The sequence below is a fragment of the Bombus vancouverensis genome, chromosome 5 (genome assembly GCF_051014615.1).
Source record: "Bombus vancouverensis nearcticus chromosome 5, iyBomVanc1_principal, whole genome shotgun sequence".
NCBI lineage: Eukaryota > Metazoa > Arthropoda > Insecta > Hymenoptera > Apidae > Bombus > Bombus vancouverensis.
In genome coordinates this window covers 15,246,003-15,270,579 of record NC_134915.1, presented here as the reverse complement: position 1 = coordinate 15,270,579, position 24,577 = coordinate 15,246,003, and the positions used below count along the sequence as shown (strand labels likewise).

At 35.7% G+C, this 24,577-nt stretch overlaps 1 protein-coding gene across 3 annotated transcripts; it reads right to left on the bottom strand.

Annotated features, from left to right (window-relative positions):
- Window positions 1–82: 82 nt before the first annotated feature.
- On the bottom strand, window positions 83–24,530 carry LOC117158449 (uncharacterized). Of its 3 annotated transcripts, none has more exons than XM_033337336.2 (12): window positions 24,045–24,530; window positions 10,242–10,488; window positions 9,192–9,346; window positions 8,505–8,716; window positions 7,892–8,036; window positions 7,480–7,719; window positions 6,617–6,986; window positions 6,315–6,495; window positions 6,037–6,200; window positions 4,609–4,812; window positions 3,698–3,865; window positions 83–3,061 (listed from the first exon to the last, which is right to left on the bottom strand). In XM_033337336.2, exons 2-12 carry the CDS (start codon window positions 10,336–10,338, stop codon window positions 2,493–2,495), a joined length of 2,505 nt encoding a protein of 834 aa, XP_033193227.1. In that variant the 5' UTR covers window positions 10,339–10,488; window positions 24,045–24,530; the 3' UTR covers window positions 83–2,492. The 3 variants fall into 3 exon arrangements, with proteins under 3 accessions (XP_033193227.1, XP_033193228.1, XP_076474626.1); XM_033337337.2 differs by having other exon boundaries at window positions 24,049–24,530; XM_076618511.1 differs by lacking the exon at window positions 24,045–24,530 and adding an exon at window positions 10,939–11,197.
- Window positions 24,531–24,577: the final 47 nt, after the last annotated feature.

Below are 24,577 nucleotides of genomic sequence, written 5' to 3'. Positions count from 1 at the left end.
ATTTACCTGTAACATATTCACGTTGTTGGACTATGGATACTATGAAATACTATGAAAGAGTTCGAAGTAATGAAAGATAATCTTGGTTATTTATATTTTCGTTTATTTTTCTATTCGAACTACGATAGAGCAGAGTAATCCTTTCTTAATTATCCTGCTCATAAACGATGTAACTCGGTTATCGTACACTATGGAGACTCGTAATTACGCGCTATTTCCTGCATAATTATATCACATTATGGTTCCCCGTTGGAGAACTGTCATTATCTTCTTATCGTTTAAAAATAATTTTATAACGCGCTTGCGTTTATTTTGACAACCTGCTTGTATATATTAAAACTTCATTCCCTTGGTCTTTAAAGTCTGTTATTCAAAAATAATTTGTTACTGTACAGTGTGAGTCGTCTAGGAGTTTGAGCTGAAATAATTTCGATGCTGTAAAATCTATTAAAAAATATATGATTCCGTCTAAAATGGCAAAGTTGATCTCCACATGAGCTTTACGTGTTCACCTACAGAAAAGTTAGAAACATCAAAATATATCCTCCTTGAAGTTATATACCTTTTATCTGAAACATCTTTCGGTACAATTAATAGTAATAGGAAATATTTCAGTTCAAATTCTTAGGTGACTCACTGTGTATAGATATAGATAATCGATTTCTGTGAATAATTTCTACACAAAATTGTATACAATTTACGATTACCTTGATACACGATTATAAAAAAGATTTCTACAATTCGTATTGTTAGAGATATTTGAGTATGTGCCGTGTTCTGTTAGAAAACACGCGATTACAATACTTCATTAGTATGTTTTAATTAACCGATTGGTATAATAAATGTTATAAATAAATGTTATTTTTATACGATGTTTGGAATATTAATATCCCATATTATTGTCGTAATTAGTATTATATTTGTCAGCATGAGTATTTTTATGTCACTAACGCTTACTTTTTTTTCATAATGCTTCTAATAATAACATTTACTTAGGGTAATTTATTATTACAACTATACTTCTACTATATTTTTTTAATTAATATTTCTTGAAATATACATATATATATTATATCAGAATTGTCAATACTCTTCGATGAGATTCATGTTTCTTTTTAGTATCAATGATAATAAGTATATATTTCTTCAAAGTAGAATATTGCCAATATTTGTCTACCAGTGTTCACTCTTTTATAATAAATTAATATCTTACAAAGCAATATTTTCTGTACCATCTTATAATTATATGGTATGTAATTAAATGTTCTGTTAATAAAGATTTTAACTTTAAGAGAACTCTTTTGAATATCTAAGACAAGAGAAAATTAATTTTTACGTCAAATATCAGTAATTTAGTTGTGTAGATTACATCATAATTCTAAATTAGAAATCTAAAACTCCACTTTTTAATAATACGGCGTTTGCTGTTTAACATCTCTAACAATAGTACTCATATAAATTTTTGCAATAATTCCACAATTTCCCACGATGACGTCAAATAGATTCATCTATTAATAATTTAACAACTTTGTATCACTATTGCAAAAATTATTATAAATCGCTTTTACACGTAATATCAATATTAATTTGATGTTATCCTAAGGAAAAATACGTATAAAATAAAGATTTTACATTATCTTAGGCTTAGTACAAGTAGAATGTTACATTTCATATCTCTGTACGCGTTCTCGAATGCTTAAAAATGCATAATAAAATTAATTCGATCTCTGACATTGTGTGAAGTACATGCACGATGCTATTTGTTACGAAGTAATCCCGAAGAAATTTTTCGGGCGAGATTCAACTATGGATAAACAACTTTTAACACTTCGGATTGGTATACTTTTTATGATTGTTCCAACAGTAACAAATTCAATCACTACCTTAAATTCGCATATACGATCATTAACAATACATTTATTTATAGCATACTTTTATCCAATGTGCTTAAATCTTCTTATGAAATTTTCCTAAGTAATATCGTTTTCTTCTCCAATTGGGATTTAAATCGGACCATTCGAGTGTTTAGATTTAGTTCAAAAAACGATTATGTACTCCAAAGGATATTCGATGGTGCAGTACAAGTACAAACAATTATCCTTTTAATTATTACAAAAATGCAATCGCTGGATCATGTTATAACTTATAACTTTCAATACTTCGTATTATAGAAATATGTAAATTACATTTCTTTTCATTCAGACGAAATCGACAACGATCACCGGAATTTCTTGAATTTTGTGCAGATATTAACTAGACCCGAATAATTCCCAACAACACCAATCCATCTTTAACTCGGCAACCTTCGCTAACGAGCAACGTGTAGAAACTTGAATAGTGTGAAATTTCCGTACACGGGCCAGATTACGTTCGCATTTCCATTCTTTTAACAACGCCTCGTTTATATATTATACCTGTCCGATGGTACAAAGGTGGTTTCGCGATAAAGAACGAAGAAAGGAAAGAGTATCGAGATCTCTGGTGCAACTTCGTCACTTCTTGTCTTCCGGTTGTCTCTCTACGGTGACGTTACACCTAAATTGATCGTTCTCAAAGCTTTGATTCGTCGCGCCGTTCTGCTTCGAGCATTCCTTCGCTCGATCACGTTCGTCGGTTTGCATCCTTTTCAACCTCTTCACACCGAACTTCTTACTCGTTTCGGATGGCATTTTTTCGATTTTGTCAAGATTCTTCGCGTTATTGATAGCTTCCAGATTGTTCGTCTTTCGATTATCCGTTTCTTCCTTGCTAAAAGCCTGATTGTCGATTCCGGTTAGATTGCTCGATTCGTTCTTATCATCGTCGTATTTCGCGCCTTTCTTTTCCTCCAAAGCGATCTCGATGATGCCATTTTCAACACCGTTTTGATTGCCGAGGTTCTTCGGCTTTTTCTTCACGATGTCGTTACCTTCCACTTGTGGCTGCTTTTTCAGGTAAGCCACGTTGAAGATGTAGTACATTATACCGGTGATGAGAGTTATCATTGCGAAGATTCGATAGGTTGGTCGAGTGCCAAAGGCTTTCATTAGATATCCACCGATCAAGCTTCCTGAACCTTTGCCTAGAAGCATTAAAGAAATGATCGTTATTGGTAGACTGTGGTCTGTTATCGTGTAAAAGTAGGAAAATGCACGGAATTTATATATATATACAGTGTATAGATATTATAATTTGTTATAAATATACAATAAAACTACTCGTTATGATTGTTAGTAAGCGAAGCAAATTTCCACTCCTTTACTTTTGTTTCGAAAGATATGAAATTGCATAGAAATTCGCGGTATAATTATTACAATTATATATAATCGTATAACGATATAATTAGAACGGTATGGTGAGCAATGCGTGGCGTTTATGCATCTAAGGAACGCGAAATTAGATTTGAAGGCTTTTCATCTTAAACGAAAGTAACAAGTATGACAACGAACGATAATAAGACACGATAAGTACGTTTGAAAATAAATACTAAGATATTATTTTCAAAGATAATTATGTCGAAACGATTTGTAGTTGTCAAATCTACGAGTATCGATCTAAGTAACGAGCTAATATCAATTGACTGCTGATGACGCCACGTTGGCGTCACGCGCACAAATTAACAAGTTTAGACAGAATTTCAGTAGCGATGGAAGGTTAACGCGTTAAAAATCTAGGGCAAAAAAGATTGTAAAATTATCCAAGAGAAAGTGTTTCTCACCGACTCCGTAATAAACTCCGCCTAATAATCCCTGTATCGAACTGTCAGTGGTCGTAGTGGATAATTTCGCTGCGTAAGTAACAGCGGCGGTGAAACTAAGTGACAAGGTGACAGATTCTAACGCTTCGAAAATAAGAGTATGCCAAGGATTGTATATCAAGGAGTATCCTGTAAAACAAAAAACAGTTAAAAATCAATGAAACGTAAAGCAAGTTCTTTTCTACATCTTTATATAATGACTTTATATGAAAACCTAATTACCAAGTACGGTAATAAAAAATCATAGTAAAAAGTAGGCAAAGTAAATACGTTAAATACATCAAGTGTATCACAGTGGCGAGTGAAAGATATCTGTTTCGTCCATACAAATTCACTAGTTTCGAATCTAGAACCATCTAGATTTAATTCTTAAAATTATATGCGCGTGTATGTGTTGCATTATCTCGTGTCGTTTTATTTCTAACGTGTTATTGCATCACTATTTCCTGTCCATTCTATATTATCGTGCTCTTTGTATCTATGTATCTACCTTTACACGCTACCATAAAAATTTATAATCTTTTCTAAGATCGCATTCTCCTTTTCTCTTCCTTTTGCCACCTCGTCGAGCCAGCTACAATTTAGTGAACCAAAGAAGCAACGCATAATCTTCGTAAAACTTGTCGATTAAACATCCTAACATCGACTTCCTTATTCTTTCATTTACATACATGTTGCTCTGGCGTTATGCTAAGTGACGTTATCCTCGAGTCGGCTACCTCAAACTCCAAAATATAAAACATGCCTAAATAAAGTTGCTTAATAGCCAGTTGTTTTTTCATTTTACCAGGGCAAAGAAAGTTCTATCATACGTTTATCAGGAGCATCATGCAGATGAAGTAGACTCGTAAGAATTAAAAATGAACGCTTACCGCAAAGTCTTATGGCGTAAAAAACGAAGCCTATAAAAAGTACATTGGCATGGCCGATCTTTGATATGATTGGACCAGATAGTACCAGTAATGGTATACCGGCAATACCGCCTACGGTTATGGTGATGCCCATGAGTGATCTTGATCCTCCTAAATCTTGTATCAACCAAAAGAGGAACGATTCGATGTATCCCCAAGCGGTGCCTGTAGAAAAAAAGAATTTATCTCGACAAAGTCATCAGGCTATAACGTATTGGTCGCGTTAAGCTCATTAAGCAGAGATATTCTTTTTAAAGAAGTTTACGCTTCTTAGAATTTGTTGCGTTCATAAATATTTATCACGACGAAGGAAAAACTGACCAGAGTTTTCGATTAATGACGCGTAAGTATATCTCGGTTAGATACATTGTGATTTTAAACTGTAGAGAATATCTTGGACATTTTTTTCTTTTTGAGATACGAGAAAATGAATTTTCTCGCAGTGCTTACAATTCAGAATGTTTCGGGGATGATTAAGAACGACGTTATGAATGAAATTTGTAGAATCCATTACGCGTTTTGTTCCATTAACTTTTCAAGCTAATCCTCGATTCGATATTCTCCAATTTTAATTGATACGTTTCAATATGTTCACTCCTCAAATTAAGATTGATGTTAACAAGAATGAAACGAGCGGGACGGTGCAATCACTGCATTTAACGTGACTAACGTTTCAAGTTCTAAAAATTTTTGATGGATGTTCCAAGTCACGCGAACACCATAGAAATCGTTAGATCTTGTGATAAAAATTTATACAAAATGATAAATTCGTCGTATGCGCAGTTTTCCTACTAAGAAATCTTTTAAACGGTCCTACAACAAGAAAATATAAATTTTAAACAAATTATGAACTTCGATCATTAAGGATAGTGGAGATTTAAAATTGTAGTCGCTATAAAGATCGTCCGATAATTTCATATTTGTAACACCATTCAATGTGTTTAAAAAAATCTATCGAACGATTTTGCGATAGAAACGACAAATTTTAAAATTATACTTGACGTTTTAAAAGTACCTTTGTGCGTTTAAAACGAATGAAAGAGGAAGTATAACGCAATCGGCGTTTAAAATCGAATTACTTTAAAAAGTACGCGCAATTTCGCAGCATCGATGAGGAATGTCAATGTCACTGCAATTTCATTAGTCGATCAGTGCATCAAAGATTAGCGGAAACCAGCAATGACGAAGATTACGCAACTTATTCGAGCTTTGCAAGTTCACAGCAAGTTAAGAACTCCTACGATCCGATAATTCAACAGGGCACAATTTCTTCTCCCGCTTTACATCAAATTGTCAAAACAAGAAATTATTACTAATGCTACTACTACTAATATTACTATTAATATCAATGTTAACATTAATTATTGCTATTGACGTAGAGATTCTTACCGAGAATGAAACAGGCGATAAAGAGAGCCGCGGCCTCGATGTTCCTTAGCACGGTGAAAACGTCGCGAACCACATTTGTAGACGGTGACTTGAATTCCAAATTAATGGCGAGCATTAACAGTCCTGAGATAAGCTTCAAGCCTGCGTACAAATAAAACGCTGGCCTGCAAAATGTATGTCATTTCTGAGAATTTCTACATTACCTCTATATTATATATCATTTTTACAAATTCATAGAAACGGGACGACTAAACGTCTTTGAAACGATGAATCTTTACCTGAAGTCCGTGTACTCTTTGCCAGTGCTCGCGTAATCGATAAGCAGGCCAGACAGTGGCGACGAAATCATGCCACCGATACTGCCATAAATTCTTTGAAGACCATAATCGGCCTTTTGTTCGCGCAATATAGCGATCACCGCACCCTCGAACATAGCGAACGTAGTTCCACCGATGACACCTGCGAATAAATTTCGAGACGTCGTTCTACGTTTAATGAAAAGAAAAAAAAAAAGTAAGACAATTTGAGAGGAAACAATAAAAGGTGCAATATTTATAAATGCAATAAAGATGCAATATACCGATAAATACTCTAATGGCGAAATACATCCAGAAAGTTACTCCTATGTTGTATTCGATCACTGTCTTCTTGTTCGTGCACATCTCCTTACGAGGCGCAGTGACGATACATCTTTTGCCGCAGTCTTCCGCGTTTAGGATCTTGTAAGGCTCGGAGCTGACGGAGTAATTAAAAAGTGGTAGAGTCACAGATATCCTGTCTGTATCCAGATCAGGATTCCCACAAGTGATCTTTTGAAATTCGTTTCCTGTCCACGCGATTTCTTCCGATAGGTATCTTCGTCGTTTCATCCCGTAATCTTCGTCCGTGGCTTCCAACGTTTTCAACTTCGATTTGTACGAATGATAATTCGTCGTTCGACTGGCATTGTCCTGAACGTTATATAACATACAGTGATTAATACACGAGGAATAACGAAGCATAACGTATGACAGAAAAAATGATCGAAAAATCCCATACTGGTTGATTCTTATTTAAATCAATTTCGCGACAAAGCATCTCTCATTGGCAGTCGTATCATCTTCGAGCAAATTTCATTTTCACTGAACTAAGGAAAAGTGTTTGTTTTGAGAGCGTTTTTTTTTTAAATGAATATTAGTTACGCTAATTCGTTCTGCGTTCGAAACTTCTTCGTGTGAAATATATCGAGTGTGAAAAGATAATTAAAAAGTATATCTAGAAAAATACTAACAGGTATTACATAAATATATCGATAAAAAATAAAACACAAAAGTGTCTCTCATTTTCGAAGTATGCGCGTTACTAAATAGACATTTTCTTCCATTATTTCACAATTATTCTACTTTCTCTATTTCTTAAACAAGTATCGTGTATTTTTTAAACGAGTCTGTCTATGTACTTCACCTCTCGCGATATAACCGGATTGAAAGTGCAGAGAGTTCGGTTCTCGTATATTCTGTTCGACATGGCAGGTTCTAGGGTCGATATTTCGAAATCTTCGATAAATCCCGACACGGTGCATGAAAACTCGTACAGTCGATTCGATGGAAAGAAGTACTCGTTTGCATACAGTTGACGAATCGACGTCCTGAAGTACTCGTTGTTCTTTAGCTTCCGGTGCTCCCTTAGGTCTTCTTCTATTTCCTGTAAAAAATTGTATCGGTTAAGAGAACGTAATGTATAATTTTTATCAAAATTATCTCTCTCTCTCTTTCTACGATTCTTTGCTAAAGATCAATTAAAATTACTTCATTCCAATTACGAGATATTATAAACCACGTGGAATCGATTACTTAAAATTGCTTAAATCAATTACCTGTGGCAATTCGTCCTGAGCAATCGAAAACCTGAACGAAGAATTCGCGCCAGTTTCCATGTTGTATCGTTTAATCGTGTACAGCCTTGACGACAAAATTGACTGCACTTCGGTGTCATTACGAACGTCTAGACGACACATGTAACTATAAAAAGGTAGATTAAACGTTTTTAATTAAAAGCCACAATGACGTATACGTTGATATTTAACGTTGCGTAAGACGATTTTAGTTTTGCTCGTGAAATAAAATCCAGGTTAATATGGATTGCCATTGTAATTGCGGATATTATTTAAAACGTATTTCAGAAAATACGCCGTATTTGGTTAAAGGAACTGTATCGAATCGAGCAAAACAGCTGATTCTCTCACGAGAATCGTATTGCTTATATTTTTTGAACGATATTACGATTAATATATCTTCCATCGAACATCTATAATTCCGCAAAGTTAAACGCAAGTTTAGATCAAACGATCGTCAACGTACGATACTAACTTAATTTTTAACAAGATTAAAAAAAAAAAAGAATAAACGGAGTTATCGGATATTCAATGAACAACGGAATTGGTTCGAGTATAAAAACGCAGAATCGTTCGAACACGTATCCTTACCTACCCGCAACTCTCTATCCTTGTGGAGATCTTGGACTGCAAGCTGGTCTCGCAAGGATGATTTTCGCTCATGGTGTAAAGCAACCCATTATTCCCTGTACAGCCGAGGTCCATAACGACTCTGTCTGGAAATTCCACCGTTATCCTACCGATCGGCACGAGCAGCAATAAAAGGGCCGCGACTCCGCCAAACGATGAGAACAGAGATAATAAGATCTGAATGAGAACATAGTTTCAATGTCAGTGGTTTGCTTCCTCTTTTGCTCCATCTTATCGCCAACAAACGATAAATCGAGAGATGAAATTCGAGCAACGATCGTTAGAAGAATTATGGTATTCGAAAGCGCTATAGAAAGTTAAGCGATACAAGCAATTTATTATTCGCATCGAGAATGTAGCAAACGATAAGCGATTTAAACGAATCGACATTTTTCTAAGCGAGAAATTGCAATTATCCCGTGATACAATTATCGACGTTGATATTTACGCGTGTAAAAAACGTCAGTTTCTTCTCGAAGCTCGAGTCGACGAACTTATGCGATAAGAAAAGAAAAAACGTGTCGATTCGTGTGGTTTTCAATGGTTGATCGAAGCTTTCGTGGTTTATTGCGCGCGGCAATCTAATATCTACAGTTTGTTGGTATTCGAGTGGCGCATATGGAAATATCGCGATCGTTTAATGGAGTTTTACTTTGAAATTTCCCACGCGATCGGCGAACATTCCAGCCAAGGGTGGCATCACCATTGCGATCACTGGCGTTATGGCGCTCATTATGGCAGTTTCTTCCACGTTTATGCCAAGCTCCCTCATGTGTATCGTCAAATATGGATAAAGTACATAAAGCGCTGAAAACGATTATTAAAGATAGTATTATTACATTACGCAAAACGTAATAATCTCGAGAGAGATTGAAAATTGAAGAAAAAGTTAGTTGAAATACAGCAAAGCGTTTATTTTAATTATTTATCAATAATTTAATTATCGTATAGATAAACATAAATAAATTATTATAGAATTACTATTACCTTATATAGAATTAAAACGTAAATGGATGTAGATAAATTATCACAGATTAAGAATGAAATGAATCAAGAAAGAGATGGAAATATACCGGAAACAGTATTCTATTCTAAAAACAGAATTTAATAGCTTACCAAGTGCGAAAGTTAAATCAGCACTGCGGTTTTTCCTTCAAATTATTCACGAAGAAGGTGTAAAATGTGGTCAAAGTAAATTGGCAACAAGAAATACCGCTCAACATATATATTACTGTCGAGAGAATGATTTAGTGGATATTTCAATGTATATACAACGTACTAACTTATGATTTAATGGATATATCTATCTGACTTATGCTTCAGTGAGTATATGAACCGAATCTATCCTTTAACGAATACAACTTTCGATGTTGTCCTAAGAAATTACGTTCTCCTATGTATTTTTAAACTTCCACGTAACACCAAATTTTTTGCAATTTACCGCCAACAATATTGGTTTATTTGGCTTGTCTGGTCAAAGAGTAGCAACTTCTGTGTTATGATCGATAAAAAAAATTCCGGGAAAAATAACAATATAAATGTTCAGTAAAATGTTTTTCGAATAATCATTGTAACGGATCAGATTGCAACAAATCTATAGACTCATTCGCGTAATTTTCGAATAAAACGAAAAGCGGAGATATCAACACTTGCTGTTCAATTAACTTTAATTGACGATCGATCAATCGTGAGAAATACTTACTCGATGCTTGAACGAAGAATATCATTTTAAGAGGTAGCAACTCCTTGTGCCGGAAGTCTTTGATGATCCTCCGGAAGAAACTCTTGATCAGCATCATTTTGTCGTTTTCGAGGAACGATCAGTCGTGTGCAAGAGTTTCGTAAGTAATAACAGCGTATGCTTCCAGTCAAATATTGAGAATGGCATCAAGCACCACGCATATTTTTTTTAACTACACAACGTCACCGTTGCATGCTTTTTATTCCCACTGAAAAAAAGTGATTGCGCCTCCTAAGTCAACATTTCGACGTATTATTGCGACCTATATGACGTAACGATAAATATAACAAGGCAGTATCTATTTATCATAGTATCATTATAACTCAAAATATGAATTAAAAAAAAAAAAAAAAAAAAAAGAAAAGAGAATAAAGCAAATATAATCGGCTCGACTAAAATTTCATTGACGCAGCTTTTTCGAGAAAATATATAATATCCGTCGGTTTAAAAATAATTTTACACGCCATTGTAAGTACGCGCGTATACTGCTTGCGAGTGTCATGGCATTATAAAACGTTAACGAGGACGGAGCGATAATAATCGGAAGAAAGTTGGATCGAATGTTAATCAAGGTTTACAATAGCGATACGAATTTCGTGGCAGAAGGCATGCCAAACTTTACCAAATCGATTATGACACATTTATTCCATGAAAATACCGTTGCTCGGAGACGACCAACTTTGCACCTCAGCTGGGGTCAGCTGATTTTTTCTGTGTACGATCATCGAGTACTGTACTACATCCGGTAACACGAGCCATTAGCTGGTCGAACGGGTGCAAATATTTATTTGAAACAAACTTCTAGACCCACTTCGTTACTTCGAGTTATTGGAAAATGATGATAGACGACGTTTGCCATTAGTTACAGCATAACGACGAACGCTGTTGTCTCTTCCTTTTAACGCTATAAAATCATATTTGAGTTTGGGAAAATTATTCATTACGCGCGCTATGAAATTATTTACAGAGACGTGGAAAAGCCCCCGCCTATATTCCAAAAGCGATATGCACAAGAATTAAATCAATTGATAGAGTACTATGATTGATAGATTTTACTATATTACGAGCAGTGATATTAATCGTTGCAATATTAATTCTACAAGATTTCGTCCGTTTGTACTACGTACAGTCCGCATTTCATACTAAATCTTCTTCCTCCGACCAATCAGACTAACATAAAAATCGTAAAATCCTGAAAAATGGATTTGTACATCATGTTAACGCGACCATTTTCGCCAGATTTCGATTATGCGGTACTATTTTCGGAATAGAGACGTTTAGAACGAGGGACTCTCTAATAAAGGCTTGGTTATTGACAGTGGACAAGAAACGGTAGCCGTGACAGTGGATGATGTGTCAATACGAATGTCATGACTTTTACATAACGGTTTAACAATTCACGCCACACACCATGAATGTTACGCTGTTGTACGTCAGTTTCCGCTTTGAAGGATCAATGACGACCAAATATAGGTATCTATGATGTTTAATACGATACCGATTCCCGATGCGATCGAAGAAGAAATAAAAGATAAGCGGAAGAATAATTAGAAAATTTCTCGTAACGGCACTTTCTGTTACTTTTTAATGAGAGACTCGATCTTAAATCAAAGCTACGAATAAACTGTTGCGGGGAAATGAATAATTCAAATTGGCGCGTGTGTCGGAAACGGCGGTATAGTGAGATGGTAATTACGCATCGCCAGGTTACGCAATTCTGCATATACGCGATGGAGCAGGTAGCTGATTATCCACGGGTTCGATCTTTTTCTACTGTTTTGCTCGTGATTTATTGAAATTCGCGGTTGTCGTACATTAACCTGCTCCGAGTTCCAAGCTGGCTTAATTTCCTTGTAATCTGTATCGTGTCATGGATATTTTCCATACGAGTAATTTCTAATTAACGAAACACTATTATTATTTTATTACCATTTTTATCGTTTAATTCTAATTAAACCACCTTTCTATGCCTTTCGATTACGAAATATTATTTATTATTTACTAGACGTGTTTCCAACACATGTTTCCAGTTTATAAGATCATTCGTTTGATTCTGAAAATAAAACTAGTTTAGTTCCGCGATGAACACGTTTCTTAAATGTTTCGATCGTCACCACGACGCTCCTTCGTAACGTAATCTAGTGCTTTCAAAAGATGTAATGAGATACAACGAAATATACTTTTTAAATCGTATCTATGTTCGAAACAAATTGAATTACGCACGCAGGGATATCGCAATGAAATATCTTGGAAATTTCATAGGATCGTACGATTAAATGCCAGTCCGTAAGCGCGTCGTTCGTTTGAATTTCGTGTTTCCTTTATCGAGTTGCTGATTGTTTTCAAAACTGTCGATAACGGTGTCGCTTGTACGAAATTCAAGAACCAATCCATAAACCGAGTCTCGGATATCGCTGTTTGTTTCGCGATCGAGTCCACCAGATGTGTTTTAAATGTCCGGCACGTACCCTACTCGTTCCATCAGCTGTGCAAATCAAATGACGTTGCAATAACCGAAGATTTGCGTTTCGAAGCGTTAAAGGTATGAAATTGACGTCCGCGAATCGACAATCAAACGACTTTTTACATAACTGCATTTCTTTCGCGAGAGTAAAAAAGGAAAGTGTTCAAAAGAAGAAAATTAGAACAGGAAGTCAAAAGATCACCGTCTCCTTTACCAAAGTCACGGGAAACACGATTTGCAAAATAGATGCGTCACGTTAGTCTCATCGTCTATGTTAACTGATAGTTATTTCTAATTTATGCGAGATAGATAAATCGAAATTAGTATTGTAAGTTACGGTAGAAAATGCGCGATTGTAATTCTTTTAATGCTTGTTATTCGCTGTAATTTATTGTCTCTCGATGACCATTAAACAAGCTGATGGTAAAATGTAACCTAATGACGGTGTAGCCCGAAGCACAATACGAAATTGAAAACCTATGTATTTTGTCTCTTTTATTGTAATTCTCCTGCTCTATACAAATTGCAATTAAAATTGCAAAAACTTTACTGCGTACTTTATAGTACAATGTTTATTATACATATTATTGTGCGTTATATATTACATAATAATATACATATAACAAGTAAAGGGAAACTTTTCCAATTAATTAATAATTTACGATATACAACAATCATTGTCTTTTTTTGCTGTCGACAGCTATGGAGCATGTCAATAATAATTTCTATCTTGTAAAAACTGTTGTAACCATCCACTTTATTATCAACTTTATTATCTGCTTAATGAATTATGTATTATCGTAGAAAATTATACAGTCGTATTTGAGAGTTCAGTTTTTAAAAACAAACGCGACATATGCATCGACGATCGCAGTCTACCCTTATCATAGATCGACTCTAATCGAGATTAAAAAGCAAAAAAGCCAAAACAGTCTTAAACAAAGGATTACAACAATCGAACGAGACGTTAACGAGACTAAACATCTTCTGCTCGGTTACGAAACGATTGAAACCATCGAGCAAATACCACACGTTTTCACAAGGGAAACGTGCATGTCTTCTCTTCAGGGATGAATTACAGCAATCATTACCGCACCTCAACTACAATCACGATCAACGCGTAAAAACTCTCTTTGAAACATCATCGATCGAGATGTGTGTCGAGATACACGACTTCTCTGATAAATTCTTCAATTTTTTCCTTTTGTACCGAGCCACGGAACGGTGACATAACGAATTGAAGGTCGTAATGATATTTATGTGCAACACGATGACCATTTCCGGAGACTCGAAGAATGCTAATTTCAGCTATTTTCAGTGAAAAAAAAAATCAGAGTTCAAAGGAGCTCGTTTCTTCGGATCTTTATAGATCTCACGCGTTTTCTTCCGTGTTTCATGAAAATTTGTTTTCTATTTCTCTTTTTTTTCTTTTCTTTTTTCATTGGGCGCAAGAAATAATCGTGTCCTTGTCATCTCGGCAATCTATAAGATTATTTTGTAATTTAACATGAATTGTGGTTTGTTTCCGCGAGTAGAAGAAGATTATCTTGCGAATAACGTAAGAGAATTATGTCAGAGAAACTTTTCTCGGCGCTATTTGTTATTTTAAATGGCATCGTGACATAATCGATATAACAGAGGGGGGAAATAATTTTCGTACTTCTAATGCTAATAAGATGCTTCGTAGATTCTGGTCACGCGAATTACTGATAGAATTATTAAGTCCACAGTTTACGGATGAAAGATAGAACAACGAATTTTCAGTATCAAAGTATCTACTACTAAGGTTTTCGTACCTTAATTTGTGAAATTCAGATTTGATGATCATCAAAAATGGAAATTATATATGCATTCAGAATAGACAAGAAGATGGTAACGAATAGATCCGAATCGTTCGTACAAGTCGATAAATATTCCATAACACCACGGTGGAGCGTTGATTTTATACTTTATTTATTTCACCAAGTACAAAATAGTCTCTCAGAATTCTTTTCATTAGATGACTCTCATCTACTTAATTTTTAAAAAAATAAACGCGACGTGAGACATTGCAAAGAATACAAAAGGGTATCAAAAAGATAGTTTATCCTTAGTTTATCATTAGTTATGAAGTGATTCTTTTTAATCGTCAGAAAATATTCATAAAGAATAAAATATCTTTCGTGTCTTAATAAAATTAACAATAATAGCTCTAGATCGATACACGATCTACTCGTAGCAATGCAAATTTACAAGCTACTCGATTACAAACATTAAAATGTCTCCCTGATAGTTATGAATATTTATCGACGTATCAAACACGTTTCAAGACACATTTCTTCGCATTTTTTGCAAATAATTTCTTACGTTTCTCGTATTATTTTCCCACTGTTATATTCACGAGCAGTTTCCCTAACGATAATGAATTAACCATATGCTACTATCACACTGAGAAGATATTCTGTGTATCATACTCAATGTTCGTGATGTAACGGTGTTTAGCGTTATTAAATACCGCGATATCTCATCCGATATTCATTACTCGTCGATTCAGAAATTTTTTTCCAATGCGGCATGTTTCGATATCACTTTTCATACTTGTTATATCTGTATATTCAATTAGTCACGTATAACAAGAATATTAAATATCAACAATTTCGACGACATCTATTTATTATAAGCCGTTTCTCTACTCGAGAAGAAACTTCCCCGGTATCTAAAAAATTCACTCGATAGAAACTAAGTTTTACGCGCTTACTTCGAAACAGTATAGAAACAAGTTTTCCCCATTATAAAAAAAAACACGTAACTCTCGACTCCATGGAAACTTTCATCTACCCTTCATCGTTGTTTCATCGTTTTCCAAGTTGCAAAGAAACAGAAGAGAAACAGGAAAATATACGTTAAAATCACTCGGTCGAGAAACATAACTTTTTCGGTGTACTTTATTTATTCTGCTCCTTTCCATCGGAAGACTTGGTGTCTTGGTAGACGAAGGCGATCTGGTATTACGAGATACAGCACGGTAATTACCGCGAATTGTCAGCGTTATCGGTGCTGAATGTTGGCCCATTACAAATGTAATTGCGTAATTCGTACGACGTTGGAGTTTGTCGGACGAGCCGAGTGTTAAGTATCCTCTTCCTGAAACATTTTGTTTCTCTCTTTTCGTTCCTTCCTTTTCCTTCCGTTTCTTTTCTTTTTTTCGGGGGCATTTTTCAACGACAGCTAAGAAACAGTAGGAAAAATGGCGAAAAATTTGTACGAGAGATGGAAAATACTGGAAACGGGGTTTTTTTTTGTTTGGTAAACGAGGATCGCATTAATCGCGCTAGATACATACGTGTCTGATTAGAATATCACGTAAGATTACCATTACCAGGCAGTATTTACGTCGTTCGTCTTCTCTTGAACTTTTTTGTTAGCCTTGATATGCGATCGTGTTTGCTCGAGTTCATGCCTTGTCGCGTTTTCCATTACATTCCGATACGGTGTCATTTTTATTCTTCCAACAATAGAAACACTTAGCACACGGTCTGCGATAAACTTTACAATGTAAACGAGCCATCCGCTGTTTTTAACCATACGAATATTTCAATTAAAAACACGGTGGTATATATTTCCAATGAATAGCATCGTATAATATACAAGGACTGGTTCGTGTAACCTAATGCAAGTTCTTTCATAACGATGATCACAATTAGGAAAAAAAAACTGTAATTGCTGCCTACGGTTGCTTGATAAGCGATTCAGACTTGACTTTGTTCTTCTTTTCTATTCTTCCTTCGATCGACTTTGAATTGTTAATTTGATTTTAATTGTACCATCAAGGACTCCTTGCCTGATAATCTATCAGCTGATACTCGTTATTATATTCGAGTAATTTATTTTTATTTCGACGTTGCTTCCAGCGACTTCGACGATTTTCATTGAGTGAACTCGCTAACACCTAACGAACATGTAAATTACTCTCGTATTTTAATATTGAACGCCACTCACATTTTGGGAATATTCCTTACGTTTTACAGTGTACATAAAATTAGTCAGTTGAAAGATCGATAGCTAGCTTCAATGGCGATTCAACTTGACAGGGACATCGACGCCAAAGCAAGGACGAGATTTTGTAATTGTTCGCGACCACGATTCTAATGTGACAGATGGAGGCTCGCGAAGACAAGCAGAGCTCAAGTAGTACGGAAACATCGTGGCTCAACAACTCAGGACACGTTTTCTATTCAAGGCTTGGCACGCGTTACTTATGGAAGCTCTCGAGAAGAGTGTGCTTTTCTTATACTGATTTCAGTTTCTTGACGTGGTCAACCAGCGAGAAAGATAATGTTTAGACCGGAATTCGAACAAACGGATACCAACAGCAACACGTTTCATTTACCTATTTTGTCGTCAATTTTACTTCCAGGAACTTTTCGCCCAATGACCTATTAATTAATATAAATTATATTCGATTAATTTATATTTATTTTAATTTTACTCGCAGAGACTTCTTGCGCATTAATTTATTAACTAGTAACGTTAGTGAATTTATGCAAGTTATTCCTTTTCTTGTTTTCAATTTCGCAGTTGTACATCGAATAAGATTTGTTTTATTGTTAAACTTCAATTTTATCAGCGGTGGTTAACTTGTAAGTTGTGCGTTTAATTAAAAAGGATTCAGATTCGATTATTAAATATCGAATAGATTCGATTATCGCGTTTCAATTTCTTCATTTTTCGAATGAAACAGGCAGAGACTTTTGAGATATTTAGAAACTGAATTTTTCGTTAACGTGAGGTCAGAAGATCTTTGGCAATCATTGTATGGTATCATCGTCGTTACACTTATTGTAACTGACATATTTCGCTGTTGAAAAAAAAAAACGAAAATGATTTAAACAGCAGTCTGGAACATTGATTCGAAAGAATTGCATTGGATCACACACGTATGTATACGTGTGTATCGTCATAAATCTTCGTCATTATCTTATTTTATTCGATTATGTGCCGTGAACGAGCAAAAAGGCATTAAAAATGGCGCAGTGCGATACGGATGGTTCCATAGCATCTCGTTGTTTACTATTATTTTAATAACGTCATTCGACGAACAAATTCAATAGCGAAATAATTTTTTAATAAATATTTTTCAACGAAAATCTACTAGAAACCAGCGACTTTTTAATATCCCAAAATTAATACCAAATCATTTTGGTATCCGCGAAATAGCACGTGCCAATAATTTGTTAAATTACATTATTTTCAACATTCCAAACGCAGCCCTTAGACTGAGACTAAAATTCAGATTAAAGTGGCTCGGATCCTCCGAATTTAAAGCGTCCAAAAGAAAGAAAAGGAGAAGGGAAGAGTGAGAGAGAAAATAAAATAAAAGACATGTAGGTCGACGTATCGCAAATTTGAAGCAATTTATCCGGCTCCTTAACAATGCCCATTACGACGTATTATCTTATTGTCACGTGAAAATGAAAATGGAATAATGGAGGCATGTGTAAAAAAAGATGTTGACGCATGTGTATCGTAACAAGCGGCTCCAATATCGATTATTAGTTTCCAGCAATTGAAACAATTAAGAATCATTCCTGCCTCGTGTATTTTCCTACTTTTTTCATTGTTCGTGATTCTACCACGAACCTATTGAACGTCTTTTTCCATTGAAAAGTCAGCAATTTTTTCTCCTTTTTCGTTCACATGTATTTAGGTTGCCGCCTGTACAGATTTCATTTTCTCAGATTTACGATCTATGAAACGCGACAACTTCGGATACGATGATCTTGGTAAGCTTTTTAACGCGGAACAGACTGTAAGTTGTAAAATGATTCCTCGTTGCGCAATTCTAATCCAGTTACTGTTACATCTGTTTCTCGTGTCGTTACATATTTGATCGTACAGCATCGATGTAATCGATGTTCTAGTACGATTCGCAGATTCGTTTTCAAAATGAAGTACGATGCATCAACGAAGTATTGCAACTTGGTCTTCGGATCCGTAGAGATTTCAGTTAAAATCTTTTAATATTATAACGATACTTGATATCCGATTACATATGAATTCATTATAATCTCTAATTCTCAACTATTATCTTTTTGGTCTGTAATGTATATACCTATATATTCCATATATAAATATCGAATATTAGATACCTATGCAAAAATTTTCAATGATTTTCCTAACGCGCGTAATGCGAGAATGACAATCTGTAAGGAAGAAAGTATGTTAAATCCTTGATTATTCAACGAGTAACTTAGAGTTTGTAAACGCTTAGACATTGAAATACGAAAAATACAGAATAATGATTAATGCTATTAAAGACTAGTTATTGAAATGATATTGTGGCCCGAACAAACTATGATTCATAATGAAGAGGCTGCTCATTCAATGCAATATTGTTTAGGTAACAAAGGTGGGTCGGTTATAACTGAATGGTTTTTCTAGGTACACGTGCGTGACTACTGAAAGGTTCCTAACGATGATTAGCGCGAAGCAAAAATTTTCATGAATTTATTACTATTAGGAAAAATAAACATCGAATAAAGATAAAAATAAAAATCTCTCGTTTCTTTAATGTCGTCTCATTTTAATTTATTATACAGTATGATCTGTCTTGATATATTATTCTTTGTTGCATGCAAATTAGAGTCCATTAAAACAACGACAATTACACTAGATTCATTATTTGTGCAGTTCTTAAAGTTACGAACCCGTTTAGAAATTAATTTTTGTTAAATCAACACCAATATTCCAGCGTCGTGCCTTTACCTTTCCAATTATCTTGCGAGTGAGATACCTTTCTATTTCTTAGCGATATATTGTGTGATTCTACAGTTTTCTCCGCGATATTTACTTTAAGGATTTAGTCTCATTAGCATTCGAAAGATTTACTTCATCGAAATAGCTTTTACATAAATCACCTGCGAATATGAAATGACACAAAGTAACGAATAGATCATTTTTCGAGATGCATCACGTTCATCAAAGATTCTACTCGAAGAAGGAAATATCCGCGCGTTAACAAAGACATTTTTTTGTAACTGAAAATCAGGAAATTTTTCGTAGAAATTATTGCACGAATGATTTTCGAAAAATAAATTTCAATAGGGGAAGTTTGCCGGATTTCAAAATTCCTACAAGAATCGTCATTGAAACATTGCCGCTTAATGATTCGCTATCTCCTCACAAGACTAATACCTCGTTATTTTATTTCATCGTTCCTTTCCCTCGCCGTGGTATCGGTTTGCTAATCTTCATGACATAGATTTCGAACAATAAGCAAAATCTATAGTTACGTAAACACGGTGACAAGCGTTGCCAAATAGGCATGCAGATTTACGAGTTTCTCTCGTGGCAACCGAGTATCGCGCTTATGGTTGGATATTTTAACCGCAAAGGTTCTTTTTCAGAGCTATGTCGTTTTCTTTAAGTCCATTCACACAGCGATAAACCTCGTATTAATGAAAATGTACAATTTTACATCGGTAAATAGCCGGCAGTGTTTTATTTTCGTCTAACGATTCGAAAATAGCTATTTCTGTTTATTCTCGGAGCTGTTAAACTTGGAATAATCGATATCCTGTAGCTTTTGCGATATTTTCACAATAAAAGATCGAGTAAAATTTCATTCGTTCGTGCCGATCGAAGTACCATAAGACTTTGCATACGATCCATACGATCATAAATAAATAACCGCGATATAAATAAATAACTGCGAATAATAACGATCATAAATAAATATAATTATGAGAATTCGCAATGAAAGCAGAAAGATTCGTTTTTTGACATTTTTCTGGACTGTGAATTCTCCCAAGACTACAATGCAATGGTAAGATCTACGGAGATCGAGGGCAAAGAAACGCAGATTCGAACGCAACAAAGTGCAGCGTTGTTCCATCGCTCGAGAGGAGAAAAAACAATCGGTGAATCGGATCGAGCGTTCCATTTCGATTTCGATTTCGATTTCGATTTCGATTTCGCTTTCACTGTTACGAACGCGGCAACGACGGCGACGCGACGCCGTCGAATCGGGTCAAGTGTATTCAACAACTATTACAGCTCCTATGTTACTCCGTATGCACCTCCGGAGTCCAGAGCGCATTCAAAGGAACTCACAAATTACGTTGTTAGTAGTCCGCGACACGCGTCACCGTGGATGACAGATCGTCCGATCTGCGTCATTGATCAATGCTCCGAATGATGCGCCACTCAAAACAATTAGAGGATCACGTTTCTGGATAATGCACCCGGTTGAAACAAATATAGGGAGTAGATGGATTGCCATGGGAATCGTTTACTCGACTATCATCACTGGTACGCATTATCGTAAAATTTTTGCGTTGAAAGAATTGTCCCGCATCATTTGCCTCTCTCGATTAAAGATCTCCTATCGTACGCTGTTTCGAAATCGCAGAAAATTGCGGTTTTATCGTTTGCTTTGCGTCCTATCGTTGTCCACGTTTGCATTTGGACGAAGATTAATATTAATTGTAATTTCAATTCTAAATTATGATCTCATTTGATAGTAAATAATTCAAATATTAAAAAGGTCCCTCTAGAAAGCAGTAAAAATAAAGAATATCGCTATCGCTTGATAATTCTGGTGTTTACAAAGATGTAATCGTCACTGAATAGACGGAAATCAACGTAGGTGCATGACAAGGCTAACCTGTCAACTTCAAGGATTAAAATATGATTCGGATTTATCTGTCATATCCTGCGGATCTCAATCTTCGCCACTTCTATCTGATCAAGCCGTCTCCGCTACTACCGCAAGTGTTTTTTCTTGTTTCTTTTTCCTTCAAAAATAATTCTTTGCTACGAAGGATGCGATACTGAAATATGAATACACAACGGTGGTTAAAAGAACGTTGGAATGTTAAAAGAACGAATCGACGCCAAAACGCATCATAAATTTGGCAATTGCAGTTCCGGATCGCTTTTCCACGATTAAGTTGATATCTATTATCGGTGAAAATTTCCAAGACACAACATGCGACGGATCAGGTCGATCTACTAATATCAGTAGTCGATAAATTATAGTATTACAGAGTTTAGGTTGCAAAACGTAGTAAATATAGATAATCGAACATTCGGCATTATGTTTCTTGAATGAAGCGACAGGTATGTGTTCTGCACGACTATTTCCATTCGCCGAAACTTCTGTATTTTAGTTAACTCACGCGAAATTAGCGCGTCTATCTTCTCTATTTTTTCCGTTCGCAGAATAATTTATTTTCGTTTAAAACGTTATTGCCTTTGATGTCTCTTAAAGCATTATTGTCTATTTTCTGACCTTCGTGATTTATTTCCCATAAACAAATGACCAGCCTCCAGAATTTCGTAAAGCAACGTTGACGTCTCCTAACATTTGCGTAACCTTCTTCAAATGTTAAATGTATGGATTCTACGTTTCTTGGTGGCACCTTTTCCGAGTTCAAATATTGAATAGTCACGTCGTGCTAAAGAGTGAGAAAAATCTAATCTAATTATCAATGACAAATAATCGCAAGACTCTCTGATACTTCGACGAAATATCTAATTAACGTATAATATACGATACAAGTGCTTTAGAACAAATTTCTTCCTCCTTAACGTAGTTAACGTAATCAATAACGATGAACGATGGGATATCGTTTAATGAATGGTCCCTCAAACTTATGTACCGTGGCAACGACGTATTCCGTGCGCAACAGTATAACGTTTTCATTAATAATTGCACTATTATCAGAATATCGAATTATGTATCTGAACACAGCAGACTCTCTCTGAACAAATTTCTGTGATCTAAAACTTCTCGTCGTTTATTCTTCGAAACAGATATCGTGACATTATAGTAGCTACAAGCGCAAATATTCGAAGAAGGCAGATAAAATGAAACTGTCTGCGAAGATACGCGAGACAATTGTTCGAAAATTATCCGAAAACGGGCAATAAAAAATATCCGACACAAGCTTTTCACGAAACTGGCCAGCAAAATTTCTGGGAAACAACGAAATGCCTTTTAACCAAGCCAGCGTTTCTTTTCACGAACCACCGCTGTTAAAAGTAATCCAAACGTTTAAGAGGTAGTTTCAGTTGCTCCAACTTTTCTTGCCCCGTTTTATTAAACTTCCGGAAACTCGAGCTCGTGGAGGCTACTCTCCACCGCTAAAAATAGCGGATGCGAATTGAAGATTTTAAAATTCACCGAATGTCTTGTCGGGGGCGATCTCGCTGAAAAGCATCGCTTTATTAAAAATTCTTGCCTATTAGCTTCGCTACGACTGCCAAGTCCGTCCACAGCATTGAAAGGAACTCACAAATTACATTATTAGTACCCTCGGACACGCGTCACCGGCTACATCACCGTAGACGAGCGCCAACAATTTCTGCAACATCGACTTTTGTACCTTCTATCGCGTTTCTTTTACCCCGTGGACAAAATTTTGCTACACTTTACGGCGCGGTGTTCGAACGCTGAATTAACCGTAACATCGTGTAAACGGCTAGCCTGTCCACCAGTAGAAATTGCACAAAGATACTCATGAACTCAGTTTTGTAGTCTGCTACATAAAGTTGAAGAAACATTATATAATTTACATATTTTTACATAATACGTTAGGCTAAACTGCGAGCTAAACGTCATCTATCATTTGCATAACTTTACACAGTGTATGATTAAGTGGAACGTTATTTATAATAATGAAATAGGAGAAAAGTATGATCGTAGCTGATTTTCAGGTAGTTTCCATCGTTTAGAAAGGTGGTTTTGTTTCCTTATGGTTATCGCCATTCGTCTGGTTCGTTTATTTCTCCGATTCCTAATATTATCTCGATTCGATTCTAATTGTTTTCTGAATACCCAAGTTCAAAAATTATTGACGATTAAGATAGATTCGCGTTGGAAAGGATTTTCAACGGAGTTCTGGTATTCGAATGGGTCTAGATATTAGCAAGACTGGACGAGTTTCGAATATATATTTGTTTTGGAACGGTGGCTTATATCGTTACGAAGCTTCAGTCTCCAACTTGTACCAGAGATTATTTCAAAACGAAACCGCATTATCGTGCAGTTACGAAGCTAAAAATTCCCATGAACCGGATTCGATATTCACAGGACGATCTTTCATAGACGTTATGATAGAACCTCGCTATACTCGCAACCCGGCAGCTCAACGCGTGCATAAAAAACGTCAAACAGGAAGCACCGACATCACCAGCCAATAAACAGACTATGTCTATTCATACCACTCAAACCACCACACGCATACGAGATACTCTGCCTCTTCATTCACCTAACTATATCAACAACAATTACCCTGAGAGTAAAATGAACAACTTACGTACATTCGTCCACCATTCAATACCAGGAAGTAGAGACATCAAGCAATTCGTCGTTCAGAGATTCTCGGCCAACCACGAGGACGGCCTACTTTCCAATTTTTTAAAATCGCCTCTCAAATTCTTCACCAAATCCGATTCTTCGCACTCTTTGTTCAACTCGGAATTTGCAAATTTTCTATCCCCTTTGTTTTTATTTTCTTTTTCTTTTCTGTTGTTTCCGTTTGAAAATTCAACTGCAAGATTCTTATTAATAAATTCTAATTCAAATCTATTCAATTCACGAAACGAAGGATCGCGAGACGTAGACACTCGGATGTCAAGATTTTACGTGATACGGGATTATCGTTAAGAATTGTTATGTCTGCGTGTCCGATTGACAACGAAGATCGAACAACGCGTCGAAATCGCGGTTCTCAGACCCTCGAGAAGTGACAGAATCGCCGCTGGGTCCGTTCTGCGCGCTGTCAAGCGCAATACTGCCAGACCCGATCGTCGATGGCAACGCACCAGCTCGAAAATACGTGTATTCTAA